Source organism: Gavialis gangeticus, unplaced genomic scaffold, assembly GCF_001723915.1.
Source record: "Gavialis gangeticus isolate Ggan-Ray unplaced genomic scaffold, GavGan_comp1, whole genome shotgun sequence".
In the NCBI taxonomy this organism is placed as follows: Eukaryota; Metazoa; Chordata; order Crocodylia; family Gavialidae; genus Gavialis; species Gavialis gangeticus.
In genome coordinates, this window is record NW_017729004.1 from 32,401,769 (window position 1) to 32,427,730 (window position 25,962).

General features: G+C 42.0%; 1 protein-coding gene across 1 annotated transcript in view; it reads left to right on the forward strand.

Moving 5' to 3' along the window:
- NRP1 (neuropilin 1) overlaps nt 1–25,962 on the forward strand; it is a 180,954-nt gene that overhangs the window by 114,332 nt on the left and 40,660 nt on the right. The window contains exons 7-9 of the mRNA XM_019507950.1: nt 20,294–20,449; nt 22,804–22,948; nt 24,150–24,481. Of these exons, the coding sequence (XP_019363495.1) occupies nt 20,294–20,449; nt 22,804–22,948; nt 24,150–24,481 (633 nt within the window). The remainder of the gene's footprint in view (nt 1–20,293; nt 20,450–22,803; nt 22,949–24,149; nt 24,482–25,962) is intronic.

Here is a 25,962-nt window from a genome sequence, read left to right on the forward strand (position 1 = left end):
TCTGGGGCCAGGTAAGGCCGAGGCCGCCTGAGCCCCGAGCGCGAGAAGCGCAAGCATAGTAAGCTCCAGTGCCGGCGGGGAGCGCGAGAAGCGTGGGCATAGGCCCGAGTGCAGGCAAGGAGCGCGGGAAGCACGAGCAAGGCCCCAGTGTGGGCAGAGAGGGTGAGCGCGCGAGTAGAAGCCCGGAGAGGGTGCGTACATAGAGAGGCCCCGGGAGAGGGCGCAGACATGGAGAAGCCCAGGAGAGGGCAAGGACACGGAGAAGCCCCAGGGGAGGGCGAGTGTATGACCAGAGAGCCCAGTGAGGGCAAGTACCAGACTACAGAGCCTGGTGAGGGTGGACAACTATAGCCCGGTGACGGCCAGTCCAAGATTGGGGAGCCTGGTGAGGGCGAGTGTACGACTATAGCCCGGGGAGGGCGAGCACGGAAGTAAGGAGCCCGGTGAGGGTGGACATAGAAGTAGGGGCCACGGAGAGGGCCACTAAGGAAGAGTAGAGACACGATAACGTCTGGAACACCTGAGAGGCTTGGGGCGTGGTAGTACGGGCGGAAGGAGCCACGCAATGCCCATAGGGTTGGGGGCACGAGAATCCATTTGGATGCAGCAGGGACAAGCAAGGCAAGAGCACTGGGTCTGAGGGGTCAAGTAAAGGCAGCCTCCCATTAATAGTATAGAATCATCAAAGTCATGGCGGGCGAGATAGAGGATGCATTCAAGACCCAACTTGGCACGGTAGGGGCGCCAGGAGAGATCACAGCCACTCCTGGGCCCCACCCTGTGACACTGGGTTAAGCAGTCAGAAACTGGTTTAAACCTGTAACAGAAGAAGAAGTTCAGTGCACGTAAACTGATTTCAAAATGACCAAAACCAGTTTAAGATAAACCTGGTTGGATGTAGTATCAGACTTACGTGATTTAGGTCAAACCGGTTTATGGAACTTCTGACCCAGATCCCCTCCCTTCCTGGTTCAAGTTAACTCACAGTCCCCCAGCATCCCAGCATGCTTTGCAGTCCTGAACTATGCTACCTGCTCCAGTGGAACAGGGGCTGCCTCACCCTCTGCTCCTTAGCCTGCTTGATACCCATGTCTGTGTGGATCACCCCCTCTCCCCTCACCACCTTTCCCAATTAAAAACTGAATGTCGGTTCGGTTGATTATCGGTTCAACCTATGCAGCTGCCTAGTTTTAAATCAATTCAGCCTCAGGCTTTTTGACTTTCTGTACTTAGCCATAGTTCTCAAGGCACACATACAACTCCCAGCAGGAGCTCTGCTAACATGCCAGTGAGCTCTGAAAGCTCACTGTGCGTGCTGTGCACAGCCAAAGGGGGCTGTGACCACATCACCAGAGCCCCTCTGCATTCATCCCTGCATACAAACAATTAGTTTACACTGAGCTCAGGCTTCTGGATATGGTGCAGGGCATTTCTGTCTCCCTTAACTCTCTGTCTGTCTGGCTAGATCAGCAGTTCTCTACATCCTTAGGATTAAGGCACTGCTTAGAAAATGCCAACTCTTAGCTTGCACACATTATTTGACTACCAGAAAATAATAGAGAAATTCTCCTGTTGAAAAGAACTAAGAAAGACCAAAACAAGTCAGAATGTTTTTGAAACTAAAGATTCTTATTTGAAATCTCTGTATTTATCTTGTGAATCATCTGTAAGTGTTCACACACCTGACAGTGCTAATACTGTGTGGCACCCTTAAAAGGATCTCATGAGTCATGACACCCCAGGGTACTGAGGCACCATAGTTGAAAATCACTAGTTTTGATTCTTATATCACACTCTTCTGTGGCATGTAGACATCTATTCAAAGTGACCACTAGACCCTGTTGTCCTCAGGAGGATCAGCTGATCTAACGCAAAATCAGTGTTCCCAGCTTTTTGTTGCCTCCAGCAGCTGGTGTACAGAAAGCCATGTATACCAGGTCTGGCATTGGAGCCAGATCCATTTCAGTGTGCTAAGTGATTAAACAGGACTTAGACAAAATTTAGATGTATGGGTTACAAAAAGCAATCCAGAATATCTCTGCTTCAGCAGCCACAAAACTCATTAAATATCTAAATATATTCAATGCCTGCATTTACAAACACAGAGCTCTCTAGGTGCCAATGATGCAAGATTCATGGGCAAGATGGAGAGAAAGCAAGAGGCAGCCTGACTCAGCAGTCTAATGGTTCAAGTTCTCAGCTAGGAGGGAATTGGTCTACACCCAGTCTCAAAATTATTTTTCTTTACTATTAAATGGATGTCTAATGCAAAGTGCATGAAGAGGAGTGTATACAAAAGCCCAGCACACACCCTCAAACATGAAGTACCCTACCCACTCAGTTCCTGAGTCAGGCTCCCTCTTGCTTGTTTTCCTTCTGGTCTCATGATTCTTGCCTTTGTGCTGCCCAGGATCAATGGAAGAGCTAGAAGGTCTCCCTTGAGAATATGCCAATACCCGTGTGGTTCAGTGTTGAGCTAGGGGAGATGCAAGTTCTCTCATTTGCTGGGAGGTTGCTCTAACTGCTAGACCGTTCTGTAAAATGTGGGTGACAACACCCTCAGGAGATGGATGGTTAAGTACTTACCTTAAGAGGAGGACTGTAAGCTTAGGAACCAAAAGAGATGGTGGTATCTAATGTACAGCCCATATTCTGATGACTAACCCCTGGAGAGGGGTGATTGTCCAGATAGACCGACACATTCCACACTTCTGACTGGATAGGTCTAATGCAACTCATTGCTCAGTATGGCGGTACTTATGGTTTATCCTTTAGAGGTATATAAAGGCATATCCAAGGCAGCAGCATCTGAGACGCCCCATGATTGCACTGAAACAACCCATGCCTTCCTTTCTTGTATTAGCTCCTCAACAAGTAAGCAGAGCTTTTTGGTGCATGCACAGTACCGCACTAACATGGCTACACTGTTTACAGTTAGAAAGCTAGCATGTGTGAAGCAAGCTCAGCGCATCTCATCAAGATGCTGCTTCATGTTACATATACACCCACATTCTCCATATTGACTAGCTAGAGAACTTAACTCCATTTCTTTCAGTCACTCTCCTGGGCCCCAATGCTTATAAGGCCAATGTGGATTTTGCCATAGGTCCACAGGGAAATAAGAACAGACCTGCCTGCATTAATACCCTGTGGGCATGTCTACATGAGATGTTTACTGCGGAGTTGCCTAATTAGCTCCACAGTAAACATCTCAGCATCTACACATGCAGAGCTATTAGGATGGAATAAATTAACTCTGCCATAGGTTAGTACTTGTAAACACAAGTATTATTCCATGGTGGAGTTTTTTTACTTCACAGCAATGTATGTATTTGTCAGCCCCACACTGAAGCACCCTCGTGCCCCAGCCAGCCCCTCCACAGCACACTAAGCTAGGTCAGCAGCCCCAGGCTGGCAAGCTGATCCCCCCAAACCCTTTCGCAGCCAGGACTGCTCCGACCCAGCTCAACATGTTGCAGTCCCAGGTGTGTATGTAAACACAGTGCCCAGGAGCACTAAACTCCAACACAGTATGCACCAGGGTTTATTGCTGTGCATTAATTGCAAGTGTAGACATGCCCTGAGAATCCTAGCTGATTAAAATATCAGCTGTATATTTACTGTATATTGCTAACTCTGATATTGTGGGTGAATATATATACTCATTAATTTTAAACATTTATGTATATGGAGTATGTCTGCTTGGAAGAGGCACATCTGCTCCACAAACTTTCTTCCACATTTGTCTTGATTCCTTTAAACTTGCAGTTACCTAGGTTTCTTTAATATTTATCCCCTTGTAAGTGACACCTAACAGCAAGAGAACCGGTATAAATTGCTGCATAGCGTATTTATTTCTGTAACAGATCTGAAAATAATTTTAGTTCATCATTTGGTGTCCTGGACCTTCATTTGTCTAGCTAGCTCATTTCCTTATCAGGTATTCCCTTAAAAATTCAGGCAGTATTTATGTAGCCTGTTGTATGCCACATTCATTTTTGTACCAGGTTTATTCTTACATCAGACAGTTGTTTACGTTGGCTTTGCCGTGCAAGCTTATCAAAACGTTTCATTTGACAGCTTGGGGAAATGCAAGCTGCTGGTGCCTGGTTTTGGCGGGGGGCAGTTCTTTTTCTTTTTTTCCCTTTTGTTTGTTCTGTTGGCATTTGCACTGCAGCAAAGTGCATCGTGCTACTATGTGCGATAAGATAGAACCTGAAAAGACTCAGCTTTCGAGTCCTCCCCAGCTTTGAAGGGCAACCTGAGAGGTGAAGCTCCCAGGCTTCATTGCTGGACTTAGCCATCAATAGGGAGTGCACAATAATTGTCACTTCCTTCCTCTTCCACCCCCCAGCTGCCTCCATCCCCCTTTAGAAGACAAGTCATTTATGCAGTCTATATACTCAGTCCCTGTTATTCTTCAGTACATAGAGCCACTCCAAAACACTTTAAAGATCTAGAATTATCTGTTCAGCTTTGTAAGGATAATCATTGTGGTTATCTTATGGCCTTCAGATATGTTTACATAAGAGTACAGAAAGATACAGCGGTTTTCCTTTCTAAACATTAGTACCATTATAGACCATGACACAACCCAGGACCTAGGTTAACTGATCCAGGATAAAGCTCTTGTCCCCATACTTATTGACAAGGAAAAAAATTATACAGTTTGACAACAAGTAGTGAAACAATATGGTAAAACCCTAGAAAACAGGTGCTAATGCAAACCAAAAGAATCACCAGCTTTTCCCTAAGGAAACCAGAGAGGGGTTAGGGACGTTTGGAGAACTGCACAAAACTCTTTGCACTGCTTTTGCCTCTTTTTTCTCATTTTCCTGCAATGCTTTGTGCCTTCCTCTAAGTTTCTCCAAATTGTTGGTGCTGGGCGGGGAGGGTAGGGAAAAGAAACAAAAATATTTTCTAAAACAAAGATAACAATATTTTTCTTTGAAAGAAAATTAATTTCCAAATATTCATCAGTTTTATTTTTAAAACAATTAAGCCTTATACATGCTTGAATCAAGACAAGCTATTTCAGTTCAGGTTGAATGAAACATTTCATTTGACCACATATCCCTTGTTTGTACAGCTCAACTTCACAACTCAGCCCTGCCTCCCCTCCCCCTCTCCATCACCATGCAGGGGAACAACATCAGTTCCATGGCAGCCAGGGCCCTCTGCAAACATGAAGGAGGATGCAGGATTTGTTTCTAAGTACAGCAGTAGCAAATTAATTTACAAGATAGGGCAAGTGTCAAATTGCAGGAGAGGTAGAAAGGAAGAACAAGAAGTGGATGACTTAGGGGAGCAGCTAGTAATATAGTGCTGTAGGTCAGAGCACACAGTTGAAGCATGTTCTAATAAGAGCAGTTGCTACCGAGGTAAGAACTTTGTTCCTCTGGGCCTGCCCCTGCATTGTGGATGACAGACGTATTGCTGAGAACCTCACTGAGACTATTGAACATTTTTGCTCATTCTGTCCACACCTGTAAAGTGGTATGAAGCTGAGGGGCTTATGAGTCCTGTGAGTCCATCCATGTTCCCCCAACCATGCCCCAGGGTTTCTGTTGCTCTGCTGCCTTTTGCCTCCTCTGTCCATGTTTTTTCTCACTATTTTGTCTGAGTTTAATTCTGCTTTATCTGCTAGGTGACACTGTCACAGCAACAGCAAAAAAATTAAAGCAGAAGGTTAAATGAGATTCCCTCCAAGTAGTAAATACCTGCCCATGAGAAAGCAGTTCAACTTCTCTTTCATGTTTTTTGTTCTCTCCCTGCTGAGAAGACAGGAGGAATAGAGGGGTGTATTTCAGCAGGGAAAGAATTCCATTTTTGGTTCACCTCTAATGTTTTCATTCAGGAGTTTTTTTTTAATTCATCTACAAAAAGGCATCAGTGTTAACTTCATAGCTGTCTGATAAACAAAAGCTTCCAGCAGAGAAAACACAGTTGACCAAACATTAAACTGAGTCTCATCTCGTCTGTTCTCAGGAACAACTGGCTTCTCTTCAGAGACTGACTGTTTACACATAACTTCTAACAACCAGCTGTACCTATGTAGCCTGTTCTTTCTCTTCTTTGTGGCCTCCTATGTTGAAATCATTGGGCCAAATTTATTCCTGGTGCAGCTTTAACAACTAAAGCTATTTCAAGGATAAACTTGTCCCTTTGTGACATAAATTGGGAAAGCAGTACATTTTAGCTACTTACACTTAAGGCTGTGAATTGTTTTAGTATAAAGTGGCTTTCTGACCTGTCCCTCTTAGGATCACAGTCACTTTCCTCCATTCATCATCGCAACTCCTATTAAGATCAAGTTCTACTGATGACACATATGGCCCATGTTGTATAGAAATAAGTCTAAAATTCTGTGCCCCAAAAATTAACTACTCTTGCCAATGACCATTTTTATAGTGACATTCCTACTGAGGACATTCCACTCCTGTGTTTGCTTTCCAAAACCAAAATTAGATTGCCGCGCCATTTATATAGCCAGAAGGGAGCAATTTCTGCAGAACAGAGGTGGGGAGCACAGAAGGTAAGAATAGAGGCTCTAGGACATCACCCTCTGACCATGAAAAACCCTCAAAATGAAATCCATGTGAGTGAAACTAAAATCATGCTGGAAAAAGAGTAGAACTGAGGAACAGCCACACTGCACATCAGACATTTATACACATACATTTTCATGCTCTGAGATTAATTGAGTTCGCTCTGCACACGAGCTGACGTGCACTGCACTGCATCACATAGATTCAGAGATTCATAGAAGTAGAGTCAGAACAGACTTTGTAGATCATCAGGTCCGACCCCCTGCCCTGGGCAGGAGAGAAAACAGGGCTCAGATGACCCCAGCCAGGTAGATGTCAAGCCTCCGCTTAAAGACCCCCAGGGTAGGAGCCATCACCACTTCCCTTGGAAGTTGGTTCCAGATCCTAGCCGCCTTGACTGAAGTAGTGCCTTCGGATGTCTAGTCTAAACCTACTCTCTAACAACTTGTGGCCGTTATTCCTTGTTACCCCGGGGGGCGCTAGGGGGAGGAAGGTCTCCCCCAGACCTTGCTGGTCCCCCCCAACTGAGTTTATAGATGGCCACCAGGTCCCCCCTCAGCCTACTCTTGCGAAGGCTGAACAGGTTAAGGTCCCGTAGTGTCTTTTCATAGGGTCTGCCCTGCTGTCCCTGAATCATGCAGATGGCCCTCCTCTGGACCCTCTCAATGCTGTCCACATCCCTCCTGAAGTGCGGCGCCCAGAACTGGACGCAGTACTCCAGCTGCAGCCTGACCAGTGTTGCATAGAGGGGGAGGATCACCTCCTTGGCCCTGCTTGAGATGCATCTGTGGATACACAACAAGGTACGGTTAGCCCTACTGACCGTGACCTCGCATTGCCAGCCCATGTTCATCTTGGAGTCAATATACATGCAGTTGTATAAGCAGTGAAATGCACATCAGCGCACAGAAAATGGTGGCCTTCGATATGTTTTCGTTCAAAAGCATGCTACCACCATTTTCTCAGCACTGACGCACATTTTGCCACTTATACAATTGCATAAGATGCAGCACCAGGTGCTTTTAAAAGCCCCCAGCACTGCAGCACATGCATGTGTACAAATGCCAAGTCCCTTTCAGCTACTGATGGCCAAGTGAAATGTTCAGAGTAGTTCATGCAGTTTGAATCATCATTAACTAGTCTCTATACTGTTCCTCCTTGCTCTCCACCTCCTCTGGAATTGAAGGAGCGTGAATGGCAGCAGGTACCCTTCCAATGCTATTTAGTTACTACTAAATAGTAACTATCAAATGGAACTCACCTTCTGCTGGGTTACAAGCCTTGCCACATCGCTTTCTGAAACACTGTGAAGTAATCTTGGACGTGATATTGGTATGCATCTCTCTCTCTCTCTCTCTCTCTCTCTCTCTCTCTCTCCTGCTTTCTCACCACAGCATCTAGATATAGACTGCATACAGGTGTTCATTTTTACTGGTAATTTCTATGAAATTATTACCAGTAGAAAAATAGCCCTGGAGCTGGAACATACATATCTTCTACCCCTTTGGCTAGAGAGCTCTCCAGCCAGGGGACACTATGGCTAGGGACAGACATTCAAAAAGCCTGAGCCTGAATTGATTCACTTTTCACAAGTTAATCGAACCTGGCTAGGCTAAATCAGTTTGTAACTGCACAGACATCTCAGACATGCAGGTAAATGCCTCAATGGCTCGGGCTAGAAGCCAGAGGGTGCTAGAGCAGCCATCCCTTCCCTTCTACAGTGCTTAGCTGAATGGGGGGCGTGGCCAGGCTCAGGCAAGTGGCTCTGATTAGGGAGGAACCCCCCCCCACCAGCCCAGCAGGGAATTTATGGCAAAGTGTTTATCACCCCAACTCAGTGTTTATCACCCCATTAAGAAAACAACAGAGGAACATTACCAGCTACCTGTTGATTCTGCCTTTGTCCAGTCTGCCATAGCATGGATGATAGCTAGCATGTGGGCTGCTAGCTAATATATCTGCACCTCTCAGCAAGGCAGAAAGAGTGGTGAGGGGGAGAGGGAAGAGCAGCCTGCAGTCTCTGCCAGAGCTCCAGCCAGGAAGCAGAGGAGAGGGGCCAGCTTTTCTGTGGAGCAAAGAGACCCACCCAGCCCAGACAGCATGGAAGTCTGGTTTAACTTAAACCAGCAAGGGGTCTGGAACAGACCGTACATAAACTGGTTTGACCCAAATCAGTTAAATCTGATACTACATCCAGTCAGGTTTAGCTCAAACCGGTTTCAGCTATTTTCAAACTAGTTTATGTGCACTGAACATATATTCTGTTACAGTTTTAAACCAGTTTCTGATCATTTAAATGGGCTTATGTGTAATGTCTGCCCCTAGCCTAAAAGGCCCATTACTTGGCAGCCTATCCTCTCCTTTGCCTGAGAGAGGGGCAGGTTGTTAGTAGGCGGCCCCCTGGGTTTTAAATGGTCTCATGCAGTCCAGAACTCCACCCCCCCATGCCTTTTCCAGAAACTGTCTCATGTGCTGCTTCCCAGACAGACTGCACATAGGGTGATTTGAAGCCAGAAGCATTGGGAAGCAGGGCCAGGGAGAGCCTCGCTGGACCTGAGTCCCAGCTCCAAAGCTTTTAGCTTGCTGCATGTATCACCCAACTGAGTGGCACACAAAGAATTTAAGGCCTGAGGGCCAGGAACTGGGCTTGGGGATAGCCTCTCTGAGCCCAATTCCCAGATCCCAGGTTTTCCAATCCTGTCTCCACCACTCAGTTGGGCAGCAGGGGGAAGCTAGAAAGAACTACAAAGTCCCCCAGCCTTTTCCCCAAACTAAGGACTACTGTAAGAGGCAAAGAGCAGTGGCTGCTGCTCCTTACTCCTACTAGGCCAGTCCCAGGAACCAGTAGCACAACAAAGCCCACATCCACTCCTCACAGTGGGGACTCTGTTGTGAGAAATGAGCAGGGAGCTTGAGACACTGCTGCCTCTGCCCAGGTCTCAGTGCCCAGGAACAGGGCAGACTAAGGTGCTGCAGACACAGGCTGTAGACAAGCAGTCTATGAGAAGGGTGGAAAAATCTGCTCCTGAAACTTTCCTAGGAACCACTTCTACCTGGTTGGAGTTTGGTTATTTTTTTCCCAGAACTGCCATTTTTGTTCTGGGAGAAATGGCATGAACAGTGTACACTCATGTTTTCTACTGGGGGAACAGCAATTCTCAGAGTAGAAATGTAACACTTAGATAGTCATAGTCGCTGGCTTTTTCTCCAGGGGGAATGCATAAAGCGTATACATTTAAAGACTTAGTATTAGGCTATCAGGAAACAAAAGGTAATGTATGTTATGTTTAATGCAAGAATTGTGGAGTCATTTTTTGGGCTATCCAGCTTGACAGTAGGCCTGTGCGAAGCAGATAGTATTCGCTTCAGATGCAGATTCAGCCTATTCGAGGGACATTGTTTTGATTCGGTGATTCGAATCACTGTCCCGAATCGATTCAACCACATCTGATTTGGAGATTCGGCCACGACCAAATTGGCCAAATATCCTAATCAAACAGGCCCCATCCCCCACCTGCTCTCCCAGCCCAGTCAATGGCTGCCCCACCCAGCCCCAGCGTCCCAACTCTTTCAAAAAAAACAGGGAAAGGAAAGCCTGAAAATGCCTCACCAGGTCCTGCTAGGCAGGGGGGCGATCCCTGCTGCACCCCACTGCCCCACATTGCATGGGGGGGCTCTACTATTATCCTCCATCCCCCGTCTGCTCTCCCAGCCCCATCAATGGCTGCTCCACCTGGCCCCAGCATCCCAGCAGTTTTTTTTTTAAAGCCCCCACCCACTGGCTCCTGCCAGGTGGAGTGAGGGGTGATCCCCGCTGCCCTCCACTGCCCCGTGCTGCGTAGGTAACTCTCCCACAAGCCCCCAGAAGCCCTGATGGCTGCTGCAGTATCCAGTGACTGCAGGGCTTCTTTTTTTTTTAAGAGCTGGGATGATGGGGCCAGGTGGGGCAGCCATTGACAGGGCTGGGAGATCAAGCAGGGGTTGGGGTGCTCAGGGGGGCTGGGGGAGCAGTCAGGGGATGGGGCCTGGCTGGGGTCCCCCCATGGTCCCCTACCCTCTCCTCTAGCCACCCCCACCTCCTACTTACTGGCACAGAGTCCGGGTGCAGTTTCCGGTGGCAGTGCGTGGGGACTGCCTGAATCTCCAAAGCTCTCCAAAACTCTCTGAATCTTTTCCAAATCAATTCAGAGAACTGCAGATCGATTTGGACCTTTTTATTGGTCTTCCAATTTGATTTGGATTCAGAGATTCAGCCACTGAATCGGGCTGAATCTCCTCCTAATTGAATCAGCACCCGAAGCTTTGCACAGCTGTACTTGACAATTCTCCCTTTGAAAAGGAAATACGACTTTGAACCTGATTTGCAGAGATTGGGCCAGATTTCTAGAATGACACAACTACCAACTGATTCCAAGAAGCCATGGATATTCACATACAACACAGCCTGCTTACCTATCTCTATGCACATGGATATGAGCCCTATCTTGTAAAAAGAAAAGAAGATGGCTCTTTTAAAAAATGGTGATTTAGCCATTTTATGATAATTTTTGTTGACATAACCATACCACCAATCCTTCGAAAGAATCCACTTGTAGAAAACCCTGGTGATTTTAGTGAGACACTTCTTGCATGAAAGAGATTACACAGGCAGATATCTCTGCTTGCTCAAGGTCTGAATAATGAGAAGTTATATCCATCATAATATATCATCCTCCTACTTACTAGCTTCCTTCTATCACATTAGTATGGGTGATAAAGCAGAAAAATAGGGAGCAACTAAGGTTATATATGCATGCTTACATGCATAAAGTATTATACTTTGATTCAAAATTTCAAAGATTATTAGGTAATGTGGCTATGATCTCCACAGGACATACTTACCTGGGCTTAGTGTAACTGGAACAGAGTAAAAGGATTTCACAGCACAACTCTATGGGTGAAATTTGACAGTCACACAAAGCCTAGGCATTCACCTGTAAAATAGTTTGTCTGCGAGTCTTTGTGGTGCTTGCTTTTCATTCATGAAAGTTAGTTTGTTCAGTTACTTTGAGAAAAATCTTACAATTATGTTCTTCCATTAAAAGAGACTGGCTCTGTAAGTATTGCTACACAGTTTTCCAGTTCTATAATTTTTAACACAAACTTGAGAAGGCTACGCTCAGACTACACAAAACACTTGTCTTCATTCCAGATTGCAGGATTAAGATCAGGTTTAAAAATAAATGTAAATTACAAATAAGTATTCAAAGGCGTTAATTAAAAGTATTAAGTTCCTGAATCATTTATTGCTCAGCAAGGATTCTTAAGTATTTTTTGCTGAAAAAGGGCCATTCACATTTTTCCTTTATCTGACCAAGTCATTGTAAATGTCCAAGTTATCCGTCTGCAAGTTAATGTAGTGTTGAAGCAAAGGTTTTCGTTTTAAAGAAGTAATATTTCACAGTAAGATATGCTCCCAGAAGATGTAAAACAATCTTTCTAAAGCATGGGGAGTTAATCAGCCGTTCTGTTCGCTGCTACAGAGAGGTTTCAAATTGCAGAAGGTGCTGATTACTTGGATCCTAGAGTCCATAGAAATCTAAATACTATTACATTTTTCATTCTTTGTTATCAGAATTTATTGTATCTCAGTGTCCAGGTTCTAAGGAGTTATCAAGTAAGAAATAAATTTGGAAGAGGAGATTTTTCTAATTCATCTGAATGTAATTTACTACATCAGAAAATTAAAAAAATACTTAAGGTGGAAATGAGTGTTTGAAGGACCTTTTCTTACCATTGTATCTGCTGTGAATGCATTTCACAAAATCCATTTAGCCCGTTTCAGCAGAATATTGCATTCTCCATGCTTTTAAATCCAACTCTTTCCAAAGACTAACACTATAAATATCACACAGAGCTAATGTATGCTGGGGCAGTGCTTCTCCCACCCCACTAACAGCATTTTCTCTTTCACATTTGATCTTGATAGTTTCCATACTGGAACAACTTGGTTTGCTGAATTCTGGAAATGTCTCAAGTTGAAATGCTAGTGTATTAACCTGCTGTACTGAGTCTCTTTTGTTTCTCTTTACCAGAGTGCTGCTTGCCAATTTTTACAACTACAGCAGATTTTACTATTCAAACAGAACCAGATGGAACACCAGTTCAAAGAACATGTCAGAATTAAATATTTCTTTTTTAATTAGTTGCTTCTGATTTATGCAAAAAAAATTAACATAAGAGTGGGAGAATGTGCCATGAATCCAGATGCAACACGGCCCTCACAAGCATTATCTTTTCTGTGTCAAAGAAAGAGGTCTTTTCATTTGTCTTTTTCTATTTTTCTTTTCTTTTTTTACTTAATTTTTCTTACACGTTATGTCCTTTTCTTTCATAACCATGCATGGTGATGACAATGGCTAATACTCCTTTATACCTTGCAGCTATACTTTTATCATTTCCCAGAGTTTTGTCCTATAGAAGCTGGCTAATCTGCCTCTAAGAAAAATCTCTCTCTACTCAAACTGCAGCACTAGTGTTAGTATCTGAATGCAGCAGTCTGCTTGAATTTGTTCCTTGTTTTCAGATGGGGAACGGTTTACACTTTACTGCTGCAAATCAGCAATGGAAATTTAGGAAAATAACCCAGAGTATGAGGAGTATTTCTGCTGTAAAAGCAAGGACATTTGTTGTTCAGGTGGTAGGAGATTTTAATCCTTTGATACAAATGTTTGCCCATCTTCTCTTTCATGTGTATGTTTAATACCCATTTTTTAAAACCGTTTTTGAAAACTCACTTATACCTTAATGCAGAGCATCCCCTAAGGATGCACTTAAACACATGTTTAATATTAACCACATAAGCAATATCAAGCATGTGATTAAGTGATTTTCTGATTCAGGACCCTAGCAGTGCTCCTGCTGAAGTCAATGAGAAATGCCCTGTTGAATTCACTGATGCAGGATAGATTCTCATGAACAAGTATATTTTCTGTGTGCAGCTGCTATTAACATCAGAAGAAATTGTGCAGAAAGATGAAGGAAAATCAACAGATCTTTTTTTTTCTTTTTTTTTTTTTTTTGCTAAAGCCAAGCTGAAAGTTTATATCTACCGTGCCATTTGAAATTATGTTTTTATAATGACCAAAATTTCAAGGACAGACTACTGGGATTAATTTGATTTGCTAACCAAATCAATAGAATTTCTTTTATGGTTTCTATTAAAGACACTACTATTTTCTGTTTGACACTGTAATATTTGTGACTTAAATACTGATAAAAAAGGAAATAAAAATAGTTCTATATACAGCATGAGACAGTGATTGATCAATCAGCTTAACAGCAAGTACTAATAAAGCATATAGGCTATGCTAATTAAAGAAGATGCTGAACAACTCTTGTTAAAAGAAATAGTAGAACAATGAAGTATCGAATTTAATCTGACTCAAAAGCAATACATGTTATCTAAGGAAATGACATAATTCACCAAAAATATTTACTTTGGTATGTAGTGTCAAGCCACAAGAGATGCTCACAACAAAAAGCTTCCTGTTGTTAATCAAACTCCAGCTCTTTGTCCTTTATTTTCTCAGGCTGTTGAACAGACCTATAATCAGGGTGTTGAAGCTGGTAACAACCGCTCCCTTGCCATAATGGCCTCAGTGGACTATATTTTATTGAACAAGGCAGATTTTCCTTTTGCAGTGGGGGGAAAGCTTCTGAGACCCTGACATGATTATATATGTTTGTAGGAAGCAAGGATATTCATTTCTTGTCTTGCAGGTTGCATGGTGGTCTTTAACCAGGAGTTTGCTGAGATTTGCTGCATGATTTACTGTGTTGTGCTAACTATGCTTCTTTACCCTCCCACTTAAAGGGCTTGGAATAAAATGTGTGCATCACTTTTTGCATATCTATATCTATAACATGTCATCTGCAATTCCTAAGACAATAGCCTATTTTTAGTGGTTGCTAAGAGGCACTGTAGAATAAGAAGGGGAAAATTAGTTCATACATAGAAACATTCAGCATCTCGCAATCTAGTTTCACTGGAAAGGAGTTGCTTTAAGATGCCCAATGCAGTAAGTAAGAATGCCAGTTTACTTTTCATAAGACTATTTCTCTACCAGAAAAATGGTATGTTTGATTTTTTTTTCTCATTTCATGTAAACTAGAGGAGCAGTCTTGTAAACATCTGTCATCATGTGCAGCACTCACCAATAGTCTCATCATCACAATACTTTCAGCAGTGATTGTGGGATCAGGCCCTAATATGTCATTTCTGATCAGGGATATACATTTTAATCTGAATGACACAACCAAAGTCTGAAGAAAACTACTGAGATACCGTATTCAAGACTAGAATTCCAGTATGGGAAGTGAGGCATCACAATACCAGCTTTGGAGACTGAGTAGACTAGCTCAGATAACATGCACACAAATTGCAATAACTTTTACAAAATAGTTTGCATCCCATAAAATAAATGCCAGATGTTTATTTATCACTCACACACGCAGAGTGAAATGTCAAATAATTTTAGTGACTGCATTTGATGTTTAGCTTCAGAAGAACAGTCTTTCATCACCACATCCCTCTGCAGCTCATTTTAACGTGAAACAGAAGTTCCTCAAACTAAAGAACAAAAATGCATCTAATATAAAACAAAAAGCCAGCTGTCAAATATTCCTGTTCATTTCATAACCAGAAATGGCTTGATGGAATTAACAAACTCTGTACATGATCATGCTTGGAAGCCATTGCAGAAGTGATGCACTGACCCAACTGAAAAGTGTTGGCATAGTTCCCCCAATACTTAGAACCCCCTAAAAATACCTAATATGAGAATATCTAATGGAATTATAGAATAGTTTTCCTAGAGTTTCTGCCCTCTGAAGATGACACTAGGAAGTTGTATCACTGAGCAGCTGTCATAATATATTTTTGGGACCTTCAGGTTTCAGTGGGCATGTATTTATGTGCGCCTAATCTTAATGCGCCTTTGCTTAAGGCAATTTAGGCACATGTCTACATGTGGACGTGCTAATGCGCATTAAAGCACATTAAATTTAGGTGCAAAAAGCTAAATCATATTAGCGCATGTGCGGACTCACTAATGTGCATTAATGCAGTGTCTATCCATTGACACGCACTGCGTTAATGTGCATTAGCGTGTCTACACATTCACTAATGCGACTGCTTCATGCAGGTATCAAATTTAGGCTTAAGTAGCCTAAAATCACCACACACTTGCAGACACACACCCTTAAAGTGCCTTAAATAGAGCTAATGTGCATTGAATGTGCACATGTAGACACACCCAGTATATAGTAAGAATTTGGATAATATGAGTTGAAACTCAGCTTGGTGCAGAGACCTATACAACCTTTAAAACCCTTACACTGAGTATGTGCAGAGGTGGATTATGCCCACATGGCCTTTCTCTAAACATATTATAAAGCTTTACATATCCTTAATGATCATAGAAATGAGAACATGAGAGAGGAAAATGCAGTGCTGGATATCACAAAGGGATTAATAAAAAGAATTCTTATTGCTATTTTGTGAGAGTAAGTTTAGAAGTATAGAAGAATGTGTCAAATGGTTTCCAGTGTAGTTCTCCATATACCTGTTGTTTCTATCACCCTGCTTAGTAAAAGGATTAATAAACTTGGGGTTAGATCCAGAAAAAGAGTAAAGCCAGCAATTCTCAACCTTTGTAGATTCAGGACACCTCTCAGAAAATGCCAGCTCTTAGTTTTTGCTCATTTTTCCCTACAGAAAACAATAGAGTAACTTTTCTGTTTCAAAGAACTCAGAAAGACCACTACAGGTCAGGATGTTTTTGACACTAGGGATTCCTATTTGAAATCCCTGGGTTTATCTTGTGAATCATTTGTAAGCATCTGCACACACCAAACTGCACTAAGGGTGGTACCCTGCATCACCCTTAAAGGATCTCATGTCACTCTGGTTGAGAATCACTAAGTTAGGTACTATGACACCTAGTATTATAATACCTATGATTTTTGGTTCTAGGCTTCCTATACAATGCACAGGGAGAGTTAGTCACTTAAGCTTAGGATCCATAAAAGCCATCATGCTGAGTGGGGACCACCTAGGCTACCCAGAAGGACAGGGAAAAGAAAGAAGCACTTTCTCCATAGTCTGGGGGAGGCAGGGGTTTATGCTGGAGTTCAGGCAGTTGCCTAATTCTGTTTGGAATTTGCAACCCCAAGCCCTCTCCCAGAGTTAAATGAATACAACTTCTCAGAAACCGTAACCTGAAATGTTGTCTTTTTCTTTAGTGCCCAGGAGTTAGTACACTCACCTAGTTTGTGGAAGCCCAGGGTTCAATTTCCTTCTCTGATTGAGGGATTTTCAACATAACTTCCACATCCCAGGTGAATGAATGCTCTTATCACAAGACCACAGGATGTTCTAGGGTGTGATATGCTCAGCCCCTGCTGCTGTTGAATAGCTGAAAATCCACTGAGACAGAAAAACAGCATGAATTCTCTAGCAGTTATGGCACCCTCCTCCAGTAGAAAGACCTAGGTCCAGTACCTGCTGCACTTCATATCTTACAGCAGCACTGTGGTGAGAAGCATGAGTTAGTTCCAAAATTGGAGGCACAGTAGTGCAGCTGTCCATCAGCCTGGCATATCATTCAGGCTAATTAGCCCAGAGGAGCAGGTCAAATTACCTCAGGCAGATCACTGTGCTGATGTAGCTCTGCTGGCTCCAGGGTCAGCAAAGCACTGCACTATACTTTGTCAAAACATACCATCTCATTTAGACTTAGCATGGGTATCTGTACATGGTGTTACATAGCTACATGTGGACAGACCCTCAGGTCTTTGGTGGACCTAGCTCTTGGTGGCTGAAAGGGCAGTTGTTTGCCAGTTACAATTTTTTGCCTTACAGTCAACTAGTCAAACTGTTCCCTTAGCCCTTGATATTACGTTTTAGCCTGGCTTCAGATGTCTAGAACTCTAATAATAGACCCTTGCTTGACTTCATTCAGAATGAAGTACTTATTGTGTATTTAAAAAAAAAGAAAAAGAAAATCCACTAAAGTCATTTCAAATCAGTCGGAACAGTTCAGACTTGGGACCCTAATCATTTGAAAACTGAAGAGCTGTTTCAAATTTTAAGAGAAGCAGCAGTTCATTTAAATAACTCGGCACTACACTCCCTTAGACTTCTAGATTGTTGAGTGCACTTCAGCCTGGAACTGGATGTGGTATTGGACATGACTCAATGCAGCACACTTTACAATCAGCAGAGTACAATTTTGAGAGCATTTCAAGTTAAACTGAGATTGCTCTGTGCAATGATGCCCAGATTCCCCCATTAACTTTCAGATTGCAACAATCTAACATTTGAGACTCTCTAGTTACTTTAAATCACTTGATTGTTTTTGTAAGGCAGTATTAGGAATTTTTTTTTGAGAGACGAGAGAGAGAAAGAGAGAATTTTTCCCAATTGCAAACACAACTTTGCAGCATTTCAGTCCTAGAAGTTCAGATACGGGGTGGGGGGAGGGAGCTTCAGCAAGCTACAATGTAAGTATAGGCTTTACCAGCCTTAAAAACCATAGCAGATACGAGGGCTTTGCACTTAAAGCCAGTTCTATCCTTCCCACACAAGGCTACTGTTCTTGGTTGCAGAACTTCAAAACAACTTATATATGACATGAAAATTGAAATAGCAGCCAGTCTGTCCTGAATAACACTTCCTTCAGCTTTCTGAGTGCATGTTGATTTAACTGCTCCAGTGCCTTTGGATGTATAACATACATCCAGGAAAAAGGATGCTTGTAAGACACTGGGGACGTACTTTCTGCATCCTGCATACTACGAAAATAATAAAAAGGCTGAGATATGCATGAGACACTAACAAAAGACGGGTTACTTCAACATAGTTTCAACTTATTAATGTCTGGAAGATGCTGTTATTGAAAATGAATTATTTTAACCAAAATATAAGTATTTCATTCCTTAGTGATAGCTGTATTGCAATGAAAGAGACAATCTCTGTTTGTCTGTTTTACTTTTACAACCAAGTTCTTAAGCTTTAGTGGCTTATGTTGACTTAGAACTTAATTTTATAAATGTATTTCATTCAGAATTAATTAAAAGTCTCACAGCACTGTTACAAATCAGTCTGTTTTAGGGTTTTGTAATGCTGCCCATCACTGTATTACCTCGGTAATTTCCATATGCAATCAAGAGCAAAGTCCATACTCAACACTGTGGAATTGATGACTTTCCTCCATTTTTGGGGGGTATAGATTAATGTGACTGGTATTTTTGGATATTTTTTTATATTGAAATGAAACAATTTGTTGGAAGAAAGAAACACTAGATTACAGATACCGATGAAGGCAGGTTAATGGATTCAATTTTAATGAAAATGTATCAATTACCATTTTCTCTAAAGAGGTAAAGTAGCAGCAAAAGTTGCTCATCCCCATGCCTGTGAGAAAGCTTTCAGGTCAGCCTCAGTCCTTTAAATCATGGGTGTAATGATCTGGCCCATGGGCTGAATCCTTCCTGCAAGACATCTGGCTCTCTGTGCCACCTGTGGGTCCCGGGCTAGACCTGCACGGTGCACATAGCTGGACCCAGTATGTGCTCCATTCAGTGCATGGGGCCAGATTCAGCACATGCTCCACATAGTATGGAGCTGGATCTAGCATACATGTGGTACACAGCACACAAGGCCAGTCGAAGGCACTCACAGTACTCACACCAAACCAGCCCTGCATGCCGGATTCAGCATGTGGGGTTTGTATGTGGGCCTGATGAGTTTGACACCTTGCTTTAGATGTTGGCTGTGCATGGGTGTTTATGACAGGGGGAAGGGGGGAAAGGGGGAGAAGAAAAGGCATCCAACATGCACACATACATACACACAAGACAGACTTTATAGAAATGCATTTAAAGTATTCAATTCCTCAGCAGCCCATAAAATGTCATTATATTCTAATGATAAAGCTGCTCTGGGTTTGTCAGTTAAGAGAGGTATTAGCATTAACACTTAGCTATCTCTATTAAAAATATCATGCTTAATATGACCTAGGAACTCAATTTTTCCTTTTTTACTACTGCATAACACTAGTGGCTTATAATCATGTGACTGACTAAAAGCACCAAGGTCAGTCTCCTCCTCTTTTGCTTGCAGTTGAGCTCCCAGCTTTTAGAAGAAATTCTTTTATTAGTCCCTTAGTGCATGACTTTGCACTTCATACTATTAAATTTCATACCATTTCTATTACTCTAGGATTCAAGGTCATTCAGTTCTCCCTGTATGATATTCCAGTTATTCTCTGTATTGACGCTGTCTTCTTCTTTTGTGTCATCAGCAAATTTCAATATTAAACTCCTACTTTTTGTGGCAAGCTAATCAGTGAAACTGTTAAATAGGATCAGAGTCAAAGCCAACTCTTGAGGAACTTCACTAGTTCCTGTGCAGGTGCCTCTGTTGTATGGAACAGAATATTTTTAACATATAAAACTTCCTCTTCCTACTGAACAGGAGAATACTCCCATGTACTATGCTAACATAGTTTGGGAATAAGAAGTAACTGATGAAGTTACAGAACAGGATTTAAGGATGACATTACTATCAATATATGAGACATGTCCCATATACATTTCTTACAGTCTTTAGAAAACAAGTTTTTTTCCTATAATTCCTTCCAAGTTTGTTGTAATATTATGGTTTAGCTGGATTGGCTACATCTCCATATTCATTCCTGCAGGTGGATCTGGGTCTTATCCGCTTCGTCTCTGGCATTGGGACACAGGGAGCTACCTCGAAAGAAACTAACAAAATATATTATGTGAAAACATACCGAGTAGAGGTCAGCTCCAACGGAGAAGACTGGATTCCACTGAAAGAGGGAAATAAGCCTTTGGTAAGTCTTTTCTGTTTCAATTCACTCTTAACAAGTAGAATTGGGTTGTGTGGCACCTTAAAGACTCACTGGTTCAGAAAGCATAAGCTTTTGTAGAAAACAGCCTACTTCATCAGATGCTATGAATGGTCTCTAAGGTGCCACCCCTGCCCTGTTTGACTTCAGATTAACACTGCTAACTACCTCTCTCTTGACAATCAGTGAACTTTTAAACTGCTTGGTAAATACCAGGAGTTTAAAAATGACCAAATCCAAAAATGAAGGTGTGGATTCAGCTTGGTAAGAGTTTCAAAATCAAGTTGCAGCACTCCAAATCCATTTATATGTATTCTTTCAAGCTGTTTTATTGATACACCAAATACTTCTCACCCGATGCATATGAGCAGTTGCACAGATGGCTATCCCAGTATTCCCAATAGTGTCCATTGTGGAGTGAGAAGCTGAGAAGGTCAAATGCCATAATGAGGGTATACAAACCCATATATAAAGCAATAGAACCGTGGTGGAAGTGAGCTTTGGAGCTGATATTAGAACTCTTTTGTTCCTGGCTCTCAGTCCTGGTTTCTGAAGAAATGCCTTTCAAAATCAAGCCATGCTTTCAAAATCAGATTTCTTTCATAAGCAACCTCAAATTGTAAGTTTTCCAAGGACAGTAACTTTTACATGGACTCCTTTGTACATGGTGTGCTTTATTCATCAAAAGATTTTGCAACTCTCTTATTACTTATAAGAAGTTTAAAAACCCTTCCCTTTGGTCAAAGTAAAGCAGATGGAAACTAGCAACATTTTTCTGTAGACCAGGATATTAAAAAAATAGCTGAACTGAATCTAAAGCAGAGGCTTACTCTCAATTTTACATCCTTATTTAAAAAACAAAAAAAGAGGGGGCTGGGACTACTGAACCAACAACAACCACATGAAGTTACAGAGTTCTTCAAGGAGGCCTTCATTTTGAAAGCTTTATGCTAAAATATAAACCAGAAGTTCCGTGCATTTTAGCCAGAAACAATGCACAAAGCTCTTCCCCTCTCCGATTCACTCACTAAGAAAAAACAGAGCAATTCCTCGTGGAAAGAATTTGCTAAGAGAGAGGTTAGAGCCAGGCATCAATGCAGAGGTTCTCCCTAGATAAAACATTCAGTTCACTAAAGACTTTAAGAAATAACTGCTTAGGCTGATGAGCTGATATCTGCAAGCCTCTGACCTCTCCTCCAGATCAGTGCAGCCACTGAGAATGACAAACAGGAAAGTTGGAGTTAAGTGTAAGAAACTGCCCAATCTCCCATAAAAGGACAATTCCTAAGATTATACATATGGAAACAACAGGAAATTTGGTTTCAGCGCTATTTGAGTAAGAAGCAGGAAACTGAGTCACCTTCTTTGGACAACGACTTTTCAAAGTTCTCATCCCATTACACAGGATCTGATTATCAGATACCAACAAGAAAATAAAGTCCAGTACAACATTTATTTTGAGGACTTTTATTGTTTGACTATTTGCCTTGAGGAGCATAGAGAGAATTTCATAAGACTAAAAGTAATTTGTTATAAAGATTAAATAGATTCCCACTATCCAATGCAAAAGAATTTTGTAAGGAGACATTTACAAAATGATAGGTTAACATAGTAACTTTATACCCTGAAAAACTTATACTCCATAGACAAACAGAAGTGTATTTTTTTATCCTGATTCAGTAAAGGCACTTTCCACAATCTAGATGCAAATGATTCCTCAAAGAATTCGATCTAGATCTTTTATTAATTTAGATTTAGACAGAAACCCTACTTCATACCCTAGTATCTTTGTGCAAATCTTTAAGTGCAGAAGTCATTCAGCTGTAGTAGGTAGGCAGCTGAGGATTCTTCCAGCACAGGACACTCCTGAAATTGAAGAGACCTAACATAATTGGCTGTATATCATTACTCCAGGCAAATCCCTTAGCATAAGTGATAAGTCAAGAGGCACCCCAGATCACACAAGGGTCCCTGAGGACCACAGAGTTCTCAGAGGGGTATAAGGGCAGCATATCACCTGCACCCACACCTCTTCATACCTCCTCAAATGCTACACTAAGTGTGGTTTGTCTGGATGTGACCTTCAAGGAACAACCAAATTATCCTGGTCCAACTATAATGGATTTTAAAATATGCTTAATGTTGTTAGGTATGTTGCGTCTTCTTCAATATCTTCCCTGAAAGAACCTTAGTTCTCTGTAGGAATGATGCTGTGAGCTTAAGTATTCCACTGTGCAAAAAACTGTTTAAATTTTGTATCCTTGATATCTGTGCAACAAAGAATTATAAACAAAATGTAAAAGAAGATTACTTAAAACTCCTCTCCTTTCTCTCAAAAGGTATTTCAAGGGAACACCAACCCCAAAGATGTTGTTTACAGATTTTTTCCCAAACCAGTTTTAACACGATTTGTTCGTATCAAACCCATGACCTGGGAAAATGGTATATCTCTGAGATTTGAAATTTATGGCTGTAGAATAACAGGTAAGTGCCAATATGAAAAACTTAATATCACTTGTTTCTGCAGTTTGGCGCACTATCTTTTTTAATCAGTTCTATTCTGCACACATTTTCTGTGTTTGCATTGGAGGTGCCCTCTACAGCCATATTTGTTTGACATAAAGAAGTAAGTAGCAATAAGCAACATTTTAAAACCAATCAGACAACCCCCTGAGTATTCATGGATAATGCTTTGGCATCATTTCTGAGAGTTCAAATTCAAGGTGAGAAAAATTGATGTCATTAGTTTTCTTTCAATTATTTTACTCTCTTGTGTTGAGCTCTTTACAATTCTTACCCTAGTTCTACTTCCTTCACCATCCTGATGCTTCCCATCTATCAGTCTCCAGTCCCAGTCAGACCAAGGGCTTTCAGAAGCAGATTTGCTAAGATTTGTATTTTTGCTAGATTTGTATCTTCAAGCCATGAGAAAGTAATACAGAATGGACAAAACATCTTTACACCCAGCCTCTGGGTCTGATAAGACCAACCATTGACTGAGTACTTCCCCATGCTAGCAAGAATATTCAAACAGGATATCCACAGCTGTATTTGGTTGTTCAAATCAGCCAATTATCAAATTTGGGGAGCATAAATGCCCATCTTCCATGCCTAATTTCTTATTTTGAGCACAAGGATTTGCATGTTCTTTTTATAGGACATAGTAGGGTCTGAGGTTTAAAAAATATCCGAGATGTGAACATGTAAATCTCCAAATATTTCCAACAGGTAGATGCATAAGGCCAGATTTCCATTTGTCAATGAGCATTAGGCTGGTTTACATTTTCAAAATGTTTTTCCAGCATCAAGAACAAATGATGGGCTCATCACAGTATGTATGAAGTTTCTGTTTGAATAAGCATCCACAAGTTCAAATGTGACCCTTACTCCCCTTTATTAGGAACAAGGGTGGAACACTCATACAAATAGAATGGACAATGACTTGTGATGCTTCCTGGTTCCCATCATGCCAGAAGTATTTCCAGTATTTTGGTACTTCCACCTGCTGCCAACATCAGGCACTAAAAATTTGAGTTAAACTAAAAAATGAAAATTGCTCAAAAGATGTGTGATTTAGAAAAAAAGAGTCAAGTTGTTTCTATTTTGTGTTATTTCTTACTTTTACTAGTTTTTGGCTACATGGGTTTTGCAGAGATGAATGATTTAATACAATCTTCTTCTCTAGATTACCCTTGCTCTGGGATGCTGGGTATGGTGTCTGGACTTATTACCGACTCTCAGATTACTGCATCCAGTCAAGTAGATCGAACTTGGATCCCAGAAAATGCTCGTCTTATAACAAGCCGCTCAGGCTGGGCGCTTCCACCAACTACTCATCCATATACCAAAGAGTGGCTTCAAATAGATCTTGGTGAAGAGAAAATAGTACGGGGCATAATTGTGCAGGGAGGCAAGCACAGAGAAAACAAAGTGTTCATGAAAAAATTTAAGATTGGCTACGGCAACAATGGATCAGACTGGAAAATGATCATGGATGCCAGCAAGAAGAAAATAAAGGTAAGGGATTAATCAGTGTAGTGAAATATTATTAAGTATTTGCATAGGTCAGATCTTGGAAAAGGATTTGTGGTGACCCTAAGTTAATCAGAAAGACAGCATCCAATCTAAAGACATGTTACTGAACAGTACTGTGCCTATTTTCATGCACCAGTGAGCCAGTCCTAAGTTGCTGATCATGGCTATTGAGTTTTGCTTATTTAGGGCTGTGTGAAACAGCACTGTTTCATTTCAACTTCCATTTCACCATTTCAAAGGGACAGCGTTTCGTTTTGCTGTTTTGAAGCACTGTTCCATTTTGTTTCGTCAAAACTGTTTCGCTGGTTCAATATTGTTTTGACACGTTTCAATGTTTCATCAATAGGCTATAATTGAGAATCACGAAAATGCCTATAACTTTGTCATTTCTTTCCTGATTTGAATGAAAACAGCCAGGATGATACGCCTGCTGAGGCCACAAAGCCTGTCAAGTTTCAATGAGATATGTGCAGGGGTTTCTGGGAAACTGCACCTCAAACTGTTCACAGTAAAACTCATATCACTTGTAAGTGTGAAGGCACAGGGTGGTGAAAACAGCAGAGATGGTAGGCCCTGCTGAGGCCAGGGAGTCTACCAAGTTTCAAGGAGATAGGTGCAGGGGTTTCTGGGAAACTGCACCTCAAACTGCTGACAAGCAAAACTCATGCCATGTGTGACTTTGTGTGCGTGTTAAGGCACAGTGGGATGAAAACTGCAGGGACGGTAGCCCCTGCTGAGGCCATGAAGCCTGCCAAGTTTCAAGGAGATAGGTGCAGCAGTTTCTGGGAAATTGCACCTCAAACTGTTCAAAGCAAAACCTGTGTCACTTGTAAATGTGAAGGCACAGCGAAAGCTCAGTTCAAACAATGCTTTTTATGCTGTTTTTCTGTCCCTCCTCCAAAGTATTGTGATTGGAAGGGACCTCAGGGAAGGATCACAGTCACTGGCCAGCTACACATGCCAATATCAGAGCAGTCCTTCCCCTCTCTCCCCCCTCCCTCTCCTTAGTTTCTGTTTAGCTGCCAGCAAGCCCAGCTTCGAAACTCAAAACATTTCAAAATTTTCAAAACATTTCAAGTGCCCTCGTTTTGTTTCGCAGCTGTTTTGAAGCCTTTCATTTTGTTTTGATTTCACTGTTTCGAGCTCAAAATGCGTCGAAACAGCTCATAAACAAAACACCCATTGAAATTTCATAGTTTCATAGTTTCTAGGGTCGGAAGGGACCTGAGAAGATCATCTAGTCCGACCCCCTGCCATGGCAGGAAAGAGTACTGGGGTCAAATGACCCCAGCAAGGTGTTCATCTAACCTCTTCTTAAAAACCCCCAGGGTAGGAGCCTGCACCACCTCCCTTGGAAGTTTGTTCCAGATCCTAGCCGCCCTGACTGTGAAATAGCGCTTTCTGATGTCTAACCTAAACCTACCCTCTGCTAGCTTGTGACCGTTGTTCCTGGTCACTCCTGG